The 13,913-nt window shown below is 37.5% G+C and overlaps 1 protein-coding gene across 1 annotated transcript; it reads left to right on the top strand.

Moving 5' to 3' along the window:
• Positions 1-1,139: 1,139 nt before the first annotated feature.
• Positions 1,140-5,399, top strand: ndufa4a (NDUFA4 mitochondrial complex associated a). Its single transcript, XM_046866867.1, has 4 exons — positions 1,140-1,298; positions 3,892-3,980; positions 4,407-4,467; positions 5,073-5,399. The coding sequence occupies exons 1-4, from the start codon at positions 1,257-1,259 to the stop codon at positions 5,127-5,129; spliced, it is 249 nt and encodes an 82-aa protein (XP_046722823.1). The 5' UTR covers positions 1,140-1,256; the 3' UTR covers positions 5,130-5,399.
• The last annotated feature ends 8,514 nt before the right edge of the window (positions 5,400-13,913 follow it).

Below are 13,913 nucleotides of genomic sequence, written 5' to 3'. Positions count from 1 at the left end.
TTCATTTGTGTATTCTTTAATGTTTCTCATATTGATGAATGCCTAAAGGAAGATCACTTGTCACTTTTTTGGTGAAACTGGAAGTCGAAACACGCATAAGAATGTTTGAGTAACTGTAAGTATGTAGATAAGTAAGTAAATGGAAAAGTGAAAAGTCCTGGAAACGTGTTCCTAAATACACAGCCGTGTTTATCTGTTCAGATCCCGTCTGATAGCTCGTCATGTTTAACGTGCTTCAAAATGGCCTCGACGTGTTCCACTCTTTTCTTAAGTTAAATAAGTAAATAGATAATTAAGTTAATTAAGTAGGTAGATAAGTAATTTAGTGGAAAAGTATGTTAAGTAAGTATATAAGTAAGTTAATAAAGTTAGTAGATAAGTAAGCAAGTTAATTAAGTATATTAGTAAGTTAATTAAGTATATAAGTAAGGTAGATAAGTTAATTAAGTAAATAAGTATATAAGTAAGTAGATAAGTAAGTTAATTAAGTAGATAAGTAAGTAAGTTAAGTAATTTAGTGGGAAAGTAAGTAAGTGGGTTAGTAAATATGTAAGTTAGTAAGTAAGAAAGAAAGAGCCCTTTTACTTGTCACATATAAATTACAGCACAGTTGAATTCTTTCTTCCCACGTCCCAGAGATGTTATTAAGCTCAGGGTCAGCCATGATACACCGCCCCTGAAGGACAGAGGATTAAGGGCCTTTCTCAAGGGCCCCAGAGTGGCAGATTGGCGATACTGGGACTTGAACCCCCAAACTTCTGATCATTAATTACAGCAGCATGTAGTTAGGACACATCCAAAATGTAAAGTGCTTCTTAAATATGATGTTTAGTCAGCAACTGTGTCATGTTTCATGTACTACTCCTGTCAGAATGTATGAGCACAGTCTCTCAGTGCAGTGTGCATTAAAACCTGAGATTATTTCCCAGTTAAGATGACAGGAATAGGTGTCCAAGATGTTGCCTATTTAAAAACAATAAACCAACACGCCATACCGCGATTAATATATAACATATTTAAAAAAGAAACTCAGATAATGGTTTGGAAATGAATTAAATTATTAATCGCGAGGGACAACGCGAGAAACAACGCTAAATGAATTTTAAACAGGCACATAGTGAAGTACCTATGAAGGTGTACTTGAAGGGACGTCGCTGCGTTGCTATTAGCATTAGCAGAGAAGCTTAGTGTGACTTTCCCCAAGGCCGCGACCATTTCTACAGCTGTGTGAATATTTTGTTTGGAAGAAAACGAGAATGTTGGGCACAGTTAGCCGGCAGTTGAGAACCCACCCGTCTGTAAGTAAAGCTAAAACACGGTATAGTCTGAATACGGAGCACTGGTTCATCTATCAAGTGACTTTTAGTGCTAGTTTAGTCATGCTGCATGATGACGCTAGCAGGGCGGCTAACTCAAGAATTGAGTCACTTTAAACAATAAAACTCGAATGAGGATATTTTAATGTGATAATCAAAGAAATATAAACGACGTTTTTTTTAAAAATATGTATATATATTTTTTTAAAAGTTGTAAAACTTGTGACGTCCGTGACGTAATAAAGCTGTGAAGAAATGTCGTGTAGATATGGCTCGCGCTTCAACGACTGATAAATAAAACCCATTTTATATATATTAATTTATTTATTATATATAATATATACATACACTCTAACACTGTTTAAACTTTAATAACCCACAGAATATCTATAACTATTTTTTTTAGAAAAAGTAATATTATACACATACATATACACACATATTTATAATCTAATATAGTTGATCTATAACTATATTTCGATTATTATATATATATATATATAATATATATATATATATATATATATATATATATATATATATAAAATAATCGAAATATAGTTATAGATAAACTATATTAGATTATAAATATGTGTGTGTGTGTGTGTGTGTGTATGTATATATATGTGTGTGTGTGTGTGTGTATGTATGTATATGTGTGTGTGTATATTATCGAAATATAGTTGTAGATATTCTGTGGGTTATTAAAGTTTTAAATGTGTTTGAGTGTGAATTAATATGAACTTGTAGTGACGCAGCTAATAGTTAGCAGTAACTTTGAGGAGTGAAGGACATTGTGTGTGTGTGTGTGTGTGTGTGTGTGTGTGTGTGTGTGTGTGTGTGTGTGTTCCTCTGCGCTCCTCACACTGCTTGAAGCGCAGCCATATTTCCATGCAATCTTTTCTCCAGTAGCTTCTATAACATCGCAGGTGGACCAGTGCTGGCTGACTGCGTTCAGGGGGAAAGGGAACTGCTGTCGCATCAAGTCACCAGATGACATCAGAGGCCAATTTGCATGACGAATCATAAAATATTAAACTATTATAAAATCTTGCAGCAAGCACGAAGTTGTCTTTGGTCTTGTTACCATCAAGTATTTATTTTAGAATCCTCTTTTATGGAGTTAAGTATCATTGATTGCATGTGCAAGGAATTTCTTTTAAGGTGCGTTGATGCAATAAAAATATCACTAGTAGAACAATAATAAAGTAATAAATTGACGGTACAATTTGTGCAAAAGTGAGGCAGTGCAAAGGATATTTTCCAAATAAGTCCAAAGGTCCATGGTGGAATATAGGAGTTACAATGGTTCGAAATCTTTTGATATTGCGGCGATGGCGATTTAAAAAAAAATAAATTGTACAAATATCTACATTTTTCTCTCTCGCCTTTTGGGGCGACTTACTTCTTGCCAGTGAGTCTACAGAGTTCGGACGTCTTGGTGTTGGAGATTTTTTTTTGTGTGTTTGGGATTTCAAAGCCCAAAGCTCTTGTTCTCCTTTTTATTTGTATTTATTTATTTATTTTTAACCTCTCTGGACACTGAAACAGTGTGTGGCTGGATCCGCCCTCCGCTCGTGAATTTGCCAACGTGACTGTTCTTACGTACATATTTACTTCAAAGATCTCAATCACAATTCGGGGACTACATGGTTATTTTGTGTATTTGCACAAGGTTTCTTTAAGAAACCAGCCAATGAAGCAGTGCAAAATAACAGTTGCTTTTATGACATGAATATTATAAAGAATAAAGTTAACAGTGGAGGACAAACAGTGGAACCCTTAATAGAGATGACCTCAATTAACCGTGACGAGTTATAGTGTATGGCGTTTAAAGGTTCTGTAGCACCTCAATCAGACCTTAAAAGTAGAGAAAAACAAATGTTTTTGGGAAACTAAAAGTAATAGACTTTTAAAAGTAATTTGCCTTTTACTTATTCTGCATACAATGACATGCTTCATGCTTTCCCTCAGTTCAGTTAAGAAGCTTAAAAAATGAGCAAGTTTGGTAAATTATTAGTCTGCACCCTTTTTTTATTTATTTTTTTTTATTTTAAAACACTACATAAGTGGTTTGAGTTACAGTTTTGTGTTGTGGCTTATGGAAATCCTGAACTACTTTTATATAGTAAATTAGCTGACCCCCTTTTTTTTAATTCTTTTTTTCTTCTTTTTCTTCAGTAGAGCTTATAGTTCAAAGCTGATTACGTAAAAAAAGAACAAAGAGATTGTAAAAAATTGATTAAAAAGATCTGGGATGTCCAGGTCAGAGTGGAGTCTTTACAATGTGCTGGATCTGGTTCCAGACTGAGATATGAAATAAAAAGTAATCAAAAACTTGTATACATAATAATTTCGTATAGCAGGGCATTAATGTAAATGTGGACGTGTCTGTTTTGCCGTATTTGTATCAACAAATGTAGATCATGGAATGTAATATGACCAACACTTTGACCTCCACCGTTTGTTTTAATTAGCCACATTTTTTTTTCTTGTCTCTTTGATATAAAAATGTGTACTGGTGTATGTGAGGCAAATTGTCAAGTCAAGTAACTTCCTACCCTCCTCCCTGTAGCTGATCCCCCTCTTCATCTTCATCGGAGGTGGCTGTACGATGTCTCTGTCTTACCTGGCTCGACTGGCTTTACGTAACCCCGATGTCTGGTAAGATCCACAGCATCACTATCACAGAGCTACATTTCATCAGCTTTTTATTTGAGGATGCACTAAATGGATGATGCCTGTTAACTCAAGGGAGCACTCATAAAAGGAAATCTTTTTCACCTGAGGAATTAACGTTCACGTTTGCACTATAAATCTACCCCTTTTTTTTTTTCTATCCACCATTTTATCTGTAAGGAGAATGTCAGTAAGTGGATCATTTTAGGAGTTGAAGTAAAACGTTCATCCGTCTCTGTAATGTTAATGAGCAATTTTACATGCTTCCTTTACTCTAATGAGTTTGAGTGGTTGCCTTAGATTGCATCGTTTTTCCTTGCGGTTAAAGGCATTAACGCCTCCATCGAGACTCTTGCATTTGAGCATGCCCTCATTATTCATTCATCCATTCATTCATGTGCTCATCCACAGTTGGGACAAATCCAACAACCCTGAACCCTGGAACAAACTGGGGCCTAACGAGCAGTACAAGGTAGGAAAACTGAGGCTTTTAATACTTCATGCATTGCATCAGAATTAAAATCAGCACTCTTGTGGGTTTTTTGTTTGTTTTCTGTTTTATTTAATGATACCAACTTAATGCCTTCAAAATACGTAGTTTTTTAACCCAAATTGTTAAAAAAAGGGTGGCATGGGAATGTGCATTTGGATTCCATTGCCTTAAAGATCTGCTCACATCTCAAAGTTTTGCTGCTGAGCTAAGGAGATTGCTACATTTATGTAAACTGAAGGCAAAGATTGGGGGCTCGTGAACGTGTGTAAAGCTTGCACTGTTGCCACGTTGCCTACGGGGATCAAATTAAGAGTTCTGGCAGGAGCGAATGACCGTATCAGAACCCAATCTCCAGCCTTAATGAGTTTAATTCATTAAACCTTGCATTAGCTCATTTTCTGCGAGCTCTGTTAGTAGTCACAAATCTAATCAAGCACTCGCCTTAATGTGAATTTGATACAGAGCCGAGTTAGACGCTTAAACAGCGTTCGAAGTTATTGAATTTTCAAAAAAGCTTGTTAAAGCAGCTACTTGTTTCGAAATTGAAAAAAAATGTCCTTTTGTTTGTTTTTGTTTTTGCCCAGTTTTTCAGCGTGAACATGGACTACGCCAAACTGAAGAAGGATCGACCCGACTTCTAAATCCACAGAATCCTGGAGAAGCCTCTTTTACACACTGCTGGACTAAAGGCTTGAGAGAAATGAAAATTAACAACGTAATTGGTGCATCCCCCCTCCCTCTCTGGCGTCCTCTGACTCTGAGAAGAGGCACAATCGCACAATTTTAACTCTTGTCATTTGCAAGACCTTTTTTTTGTAAATTATTTGGATTAAATCCTACTAGTTTTTCTCATTCTTTGTACTTGTCTACAGCAAAACAATAAAGGAGGCTTATCTCCCTTGTACAGAAAACATCATGGCTTCCGGATCATGCTTATGTTTGTGCGAGTTTGTCGGTCTCGATGCTTTAAAGGCGTCCCTCGTTGCTGAAAGCAGAAGTCAGAGGAGTCATTCCTCTTAACTAATTAGCTTCAGCATTGCCATTCTGAATAGTTTCTACCAGCCTAACCTTTCAACGGGTGCCAAGTAATGGCTGTCTTCCAGGAGACAGAACTGTACAGGCATTCATTCCTGGAGTCCCTGCTGAAATTCTGTAGTATTCTTAGCTTAGAGAGAAGAATTAGAGGAAGAAAAAAAAACTACTTCTTGCCTTCTGTCCGTTCCTGCTGTGGGTTTGTGCTTTGGCATGTCCTGCCTGCTGGACATTTCTATAATTAAACTCTTGAACTCTGTTCTTTGGATGATTCTTTTTGGTCTGATATCATTCTCTGATAAAGATGGCCTTCGCTAAGGAAAGTGCTTGACTTGGCACTTTATTGTTGAATCTGTTGCTGTCCAATTACTTACAGTATCCCTGCCATTGCCTCCACAAAGATTACCAGAGTATCTCCTGAAATATATACAATAGTATTAAGCACAGTGCTGCCACACTGCCTAGGCACTTTTATATTAAAATTATTATTTTCTATTTCTAGTTATGTTTTCACAGTGACTGTGGATTCCCTCTTGGTTTTCCTGTTGTTTTGTTTGTTTCTCCTCTCCACCAAAAAAAAGACCGTTTAGTTTGTTTAAAATGAAGTTAGGGTGTATGTACACACCTGTGATAGACCAGCATCCAATCCACTATGGATTCCCAGCTCAGACCTTTCATGCATGAAGATGGATTGAGAGTTCACTTCAGATCAAGCTGTGAAAACACCATGTGATGTTTCTACATGACCATCTGTTTGTATCATTGTGCCTTTATTTGAGGTGTGTGTCAAGTATATAATGATAAGGTCAAGTGATTAAGCACAGCTCCACTGGAACTATTAACACTAGTTTGCGCTTTATAGTAATCATATTGACTTGTTCAATGCACCTTTATATTTTATATAAAGTATATTATACTTTATATTTTTGTATATTTATTCGGTAATCATCTACTGCAAAACATTTACCTGTTTGCTTAGTTAAGTCTTTGTGGTGACACTTTTTTACACCAGGCAGTGTTTATCCACCAATCAGCAATAACCTGAGTTGTCCAAGGCCTGGACGTCCCAAGATTTCTGAAGGTATTATGTGGTGTCTGGCACTTAAATCCTGTAAGCTGCAATGTAGATTGGACTTTGGTTACAGATACTTGATCGAACTGAGGTTTGGGGCAGTCAACACCATGTTTCTTAATCCATTTCTGAACAATGTTTGCAGTGTAATGGGGGAATATTATAGTGCTGGATGAGGCCACTGATATTAGGGAGGTCTATAGCTGTGAACGAGTGCAACTTAATATATAGTACTGAGTATATAATAAATCCCACCCATGCGATTGATGCCATTGTAACAAGATGTTTTAATGTTATGGCTGCTTAGTGTGTGTGTATATACAATATTTGTACATGCATGTAATAATGTGGAGTATCCATACATATGGCACCTCTCTCATTCCCTCACCAGCCTCTTTTGAGCTAAAGACGACTGAGGAGAAAAACTCTACACCTTGTCATCATTCTGAGGACCAATGTGAGATTTTGCCTGGGTAGAAGATTCCTAATTTAGACAACACAGAGGCTCCTTCAATTAGTGGTAAATTAACACCTTGAGAAAAAAATGGTCATTATAAAAACAGTGGGATTTTTAACAATGATAAGGAATCGGATTTTAGCCTCAGATAATGTTGAGTGTTTGCCGTTAAGGTGCGCAAACATTTACTATTATTAGACAGTTTAATATAAAATCTGTGATTTCAGAGAGCACTATTGTTAAAGCTGCTGTTTGGAAACACTCAAGACGGCCAATCAGATTTGAGAATTCAACAGCGAAGTGGTTAAAAAAGTTAATATTAGTAACTAACGGATCGTCGATGTTCTGCATGGTAAAAGGTATAGTCTTGTATTACTGTGCAGAGTTAGCAGTTAATATCCACCAGTGCCGTTCCCACAGGAGATTCGATGAACTGATCAAATCAAGTAGCTCTTTAACCGAATCCTCTTCATAAGAATGACTTTTTTTTTTTTTCCTCCCCGCGGTAAATGCCACTGGGTCACGCGTAGCTTCTCTCAGGCGAGATCGTGCGTGGTGGCGGATGAGAAGCTTACGCGATGCCACCAAATGTCAAGCAGACCTTCAAGCACTGAAAACTTCACCCGCCCTCCCAAAAGTTTATTAGCCTACTAGTTTCCTTCGCTAATGAAAGAATAGTTATTTTAGTCTTTAGAGAGATGTTTTTTTTACTGTAGGCTTCAAGGAGTGTTGAATAGTTGAGAGAAAAGCTATCTGACTTAATAGCGCTGAAATATCTGAAAGGTTGGCAGACTTCAGTAAACAGCTGCTTCCCTTTCTCATTACTTTTCTAAAAAAATTTAAAGCAGTTTCACTTTTTTTTTTTCTTTTTTTTTTTCTTTATACTATTTTTTTTATTTTTTAACACGCTTGAAAGATCTCCTGGCTAATTGTCTTGTCTTGTACAGCCATTTAAGACTCCCACATGTCTGGCCTGAGTTGACAGCTGTGAGGGTCCAGGTGGCGTAAAATCAGCTGTTTGGTGTCCACTGGCTGCGACACGTCTGAGCGGTGAGACGGGCCAGGTCTCGCTGACCTCTTCTCACCACCTGAGGTCGAAGGGCTTTCTGTTGTCCTGGTGACAGTTCTGATGAGTAGATAATGAGAACATGAGGAGGATGGAAGTGCAGGGGTGCTGCAAATGGCCTCCTGCAGGTCACCTGAGGATCACTGTTGTGTAAAAATGTGCTCACACACACAGAACACCAATTGGTAAGTGCACTGCAAAACCAATACAGGGAGGAGGTCTTTCAGGAACAACACACTTCAAGCCTGTGTATTGTTACAGGGGATTACTTTCTCTCTCACTCGAGCTCTCGCACTGTTCATTTCTCTCTCATATACATTGTGGGTCTGGCTCACTCGCACATGTTCTCTTCTTCTCTCACACACACACACACACACACACACACACACACACACACACACACACACACACACACACTGTCAGTCTGTCTCACTCAAAATTTCACTCAACCCTGTTCGTCTCTCTTTCATACCCTGTCTCACACACACTGGCACTCTGGCTCACTCCCATGTTCTCTCTTTCTCTCTCTTATATATATATATATATATATATATATATATATATATATATATATATATATATATATATATTAGGCTGTCCATTTATTAAAATAATTATAAGTTAACTCGCACATTTGTATCTGTTCTAAATGTACCTTAAATCAATACTTTTCAAATTTTTAATGCTCTAATCAACATGGACAAATATTGATGCTTTATGCAAATGTTTGTTTATTGAAACCAACTAAACGTAGAGCATGTAGACAAAGTATTCTTGTGACTTTTTTAAAGTAATTGTGGTGTTTTAAAACGGCGTAAATCATCAGGACCCCAAACGGAACTTTTGCTATGTTTCCACACGGACGCTTTTAAATGCCGGTTGTCTGCATCATGGTGGGTTTTTTGGTGCTTGATTTGAACTCCGTAAACAAATGGTTAGTGATTAAAAATTATTTTTCTGTTGAGTTTATATATATATATATATATATATATATATATATTTGTGTAAGGACAGGACGTAGTGAATTAAGGTGTGTTGCATTGAAAGTTTTAATTTCGCCTCATTTTACCACTGTTAATGCGTACATTTTGACAGCCATAATATATATACTGATATTGACACACATTCATTTTAACGCCTCTAATTTTATTAATGTGCGATTAATGCAGCGTACGTTTGTTTGATCGTTTTTATTAAAAATATAAATAAATGTAAAAGAGCCTAAATTAAAACGTTCAACACAACACATTTATTCACAACATCCTCTCTCTCTCTCTTTCACTCTTCCTCACACACATTGTCAGTCTGGCTCACTCAGATGTTCTCTCTCTCTCTCTCTCTCTCTCTCTCTCTCTCTCTCTCTCTCTCTCTCTCTCTCTCTCTCTCTCTCTCTCTCTCTCTCTCTCTCACTCTCTTTCTCTTTTACACACACACACACACACACTATCTGCCTGGTGCTCTCTCGTGTTCTCTCTCTCTATCTCACTCTCTCTCTCTTTTACACACACACACACACACACACACACACACACACACACTATCTGCCTGGCTCACTCTCATGTTCTATCGCTCTCTCTCTCTCTCTCTCTCTCTCTCTCTCTCTCTCTCTCTCTTTCTCTATCTCACTCTCTCTCTCTTTCACACACACACACACACACACACTGTCTGCCTGGCTCACTCTTATGTTCTATCTCTTTCTTTTCTCTCTCTCTTGCAATCTCACTATTTCTATCTCTCTCTCACACACATACACACACACTGTATTTCTGGCTCACTCTTAAATTTCTCTCTTATTCTCACACACTGTCTCTCTCTCTTCCTCTCCCCTCAATTAGCATGCCATATAGGCAGATGCATTAATATGAAGGATCTATTTCCATTTCTCTGGTCATGCTGGACATGTAATAACAGCTCTGTAGCCATCAGAGTTGAGACAGCAGCTGGATGAAATATTTAAAAGAGTCAACCTGAACGGGAAACAAGCACCCTACAGCTGTCAGTCAGGAGCAGCTTCAGACAGCTTTAGATAGTGGAGGACAGCTGTGAAATGTAGACTCATATTTTATTATCAGTTTAGGTTCTTTGCAGACACTGGACTGTCCCGTCTATGATTTCTATCCATTTTCTATAGACTGTCTTTCATTTACAGAGAGTCATCCCTATAAATAACCATCGAAAAGACTTTATGATCCATAAACTGTAACACATACAAATAGCTGGTTAAACAAAAAATGAAGTACTTGCCAAGAAAATCGTTGAAACTATTTAAACAAACCGCGTTTCATTTGATTAATGGACGGCTGACTGATGCAACAGAGCTCCAAAAGAGACTGCTATCTATAGGCAATAAATATAGCAGTAATGTGAGGCATAAAACTCATCGGAGCGTGCTTTAGTTCTCCATTTTTTCTAGGTAAATAATCAAAGTGTGGTCGTTAATTCCAACAACATTATTCCTCCAAGTGTTTTATTCTTCTTACTTCATTAATTTGCTACAACTACTGTTTATGTAGGCCCTGTCTATGTTCTATGCATTTATAGTTACATACTGGAGAAAATGCTAAAATATTATGTATTAATTAAATATTCACACATCTTGCATGCTAATCTACTTTATAGTTAAAGTACTTGCTGTAATATATACCAAATGTCATTGCCATTTTCTTTATGAGGAGCTGCAGTCATTCCTACACCAAACTCTTTTTCTTTCTCTTTTTAAAGGTGAAATCATGTCACTGAGAAACCCCAAAGCTGTTTGTCCTGAGGGCTTTCCTATGGAAGTCCTACAGTCCTAATTATTTTTTTTTCTTGTATTCTCGTGATCGACATCATTTTCTCGCCATAACAAAATGTTGTTTTCTTGCGATCTCGCCATTAAAAAAAATCCGTTTTCTTGCGATCTCGCCATAACAAAATGTGGTTTTCTCATTTCTCATATCGTGAGAAAATCTCGCACCTTGTGAATGTTTCCGGTGTATATCATAGAGTACATGTTGGCATCTGAAATCTCTATCATATATTTACTAATTTCCCACAGCAACTATAGAGTTTATCTCAAGTCTTAATGAGTCTTTGATCAAAGTAAAATGTGAACATCCTTGATGCTGCGAAGATGCTGCCTCTAGAACCTGCTCTTATACCGAATGCACAGTAAAACTAAGTACTGATCACAAGGAAATGGAGTTTATGTAAAAAAACCATGAGCAAATTAAGTTGTGAAACTTAAAAACATCTCTTTTTTTAATGTTAAGATCACAAGAAAATAAGTAATGCATGGCCTCTCAGTACATTCCAATACCAGAAAATGTAAAAACCACCAAACAAAAAAACACACGCTTAATCTGTTCACAAGGTGTTAATATAAATTTGAGCTCTGTCAGCAGGATCTTCAAAATGCTGTTTTAGGAGAATTAATTCCATCTTAGCATTGAGATTTGAGAGGAAGACGCTGTGGTGCAAAACGCAAGACCTTATGTTTTTCCAGATGCGAAACATCTACACAAAGAGCTGTGATATTTCTACGGTCCCACCATCGCTATCGGCAGTAATTAGATCGGTCTAGTGTACATTAACGTTCTCTTTAAAGACCTTCACCTCTCAACAGTACAAAAACTTGTATAGCGGCACGTCCTTACTGACTTCAGGTACACTTTATTATCTTTAAAGTAGTTTGTTCGCCTTAGAAATGTTCCAGAGAGGATCTAAAGTGACTGAGTGTGTGTGTGTGTGTGTGTGTGTGTGTGTGTGTGTGTGTGTATTTGGTTCAGGGCTCCGTGTTCTTTGGGTTTAAGTCTCCAATGTTGGCTTTTGGATTATTCTGTCTCTCAGAATAGCAAGCTCTTATACAAGGGAGTGGATGGGCAAATATTAGCTGTGTGGAACGCTCTTAGCCTTTCTTTTTTTTTATTTATTATTTTCTTTCAGTCTCTCTTATTTCATTAGACTTTGCTAGAGTTCCAGTATCAACTTATTACCAGAACTTGTACTCCCTTGTCAGACTGGAACATCAAGCCTGGGAGATATCACTGTGGATTTTCTGCCAGCAGTTTTATCCACACAGACACACAAGCCTAAGAAGCAATAACCCTTGTTTGCGCTTCTAAGCTGCTCCGATATTGTTGAATATATTACATTATGAACAGTGACAGAAAATGTCTTGATCATAGTGGAAACTGATTTATTTAGTTTGGGGTTTTTTTTTTGTACTTGCAGGACAGGCTTTGTAAGTACAAGTGGATTAAAGGCTTTAGGTTGCAATGGATGCATGTTTACAGTTTATGTAAAATTGGGAATATGAAATTTGTGACCAAGTTTATTGGACATCTGAGTGCCAGCGTCTGCATCCTGTCTAATTCGAATAGGTTTTACTGTCGTTCCTCTATGCCACTATCTCTTTGGTGATTCAAACATCTGTATCTGATTGAAATTTTTAACTTGGCCTGTTTTTTGGGGGGGAAATGAATAAATATGAGCCTGACCACAATGCTGTTGGAAAACTTTTGAAAATAAAGCCTGAAGTGGAAATGCCAGCATTGTCAGCATGTCATAAAGAAAGGCAGTAAATGCATTGCTCATCCTTGTTGTGTACAATGCAGAGAGATTCATCATTTCTTCATCCATTTCTTATCCTGCTTGGCTTGCCGAGAGTGACCTGAGATGAGCTCTGGATGATGTCTTGTCTGGCATCAGTTCAGAGGTGCTGGCAAGTAGAGTCAAGTGCCATGTGGGACTGCTCGCTTCTGATTGGATTACCAGCAGAGCAAGCTCGCAAGTGATTGGGTTATGCACCAGGCACAGCTTACAGATGATTGGGTTAGAGTGATTGATGGGCTCGAGTGTTGACAGCACAGATTCCTGCAAATCTGTCGATCTATCTATCTGTCTGAACCTTAAGAAAATTTTAAACCCTATTTTCAGAGAAGTGCTTAATGGTTCTATGCAGAACCCTTCTACATCTTGCACCCCCAATAATTCTCTGGCAAAAAGGGAAAATGAACCTGTAATTTGAATTTGTCTACAAATGAAATCCACGTTAGAGTTCTCCAACCTGACCGTTTCCTCTCAATGTTCGAATGGTGAATGAAGTACACAAAATATATAATTGAGTTAAAGTAGAGATACTCTGTAAAATATGACTCCAGTAAAAGTGCTTTCACTTGAGTGAAAGTACAAAAGTATTTGCCTTCATATGTACTTAACGTATTTTTCGGACTATAAGCTGCTACTTTTTTCCCACGTTTGAACCCCGCGGCTTAAACAACGAAGCAGCTTATTTATGAAATGTTCCTGGGTTTTTCCCGGTTTCACAAACTTCAAGCCAAAAAACTGAACCCCATAACATTAGACCAATGAAATATAGAACATGCAAGAAAATTGTGGACATATGATTAACAATGGTAAGATTTGTCTGTCCATTCCACAGATCGAGACTCTTTGGATTATTCGCATTTTGCTTAAGGGAGTCCTGGTGTACTTTTGTCTTTTAGAGTAAAGTGTTAAATATGCATTAGTAGTCCTAAAAGACGTGTGTCCTCCAGACTCCAAAGGGAAACCCAACCTCATTTGGATGACATCAAGAGTGTGATTATAATCTTTTAACAATACAGAACACTGGAGAGAGAGAACTAACATGAGCACTGGAGTGTGTGATTATGAGTAATGTTCTTCCTACAGTCTTTTACAGTCATTTGGGGTTGTGGAACCAGGGGCTACTGAGCAACCTCAGGATGCCTCGGGATGGGTAGAGAAAGAGGAGCAGTGGAGAGGAATTAGCGTAGCTGCTGTTCGTAATTTTAACA

This window comes from Silurus meridionalis, chromosome 14 (assembly GCF_014805685.1).
Source record: "Silurus meridionalis isolate SWU-2019-XX chromosome 14, ASM1480568v1, whole genome shotgun sequence".
Classification (NCBI taxonomy): domain Eukaryota; kingdom Metazoa; phylum Chordata; class Actinopteri; order Siluriformes; family Siluridae; genus Silurus; species Silurus meridionalis.
The sequence above is the reverse complement of the archived record's forward strand: the minus strand, read 5'-3'. Positions and strand labels throughout refer to the sequence as shown.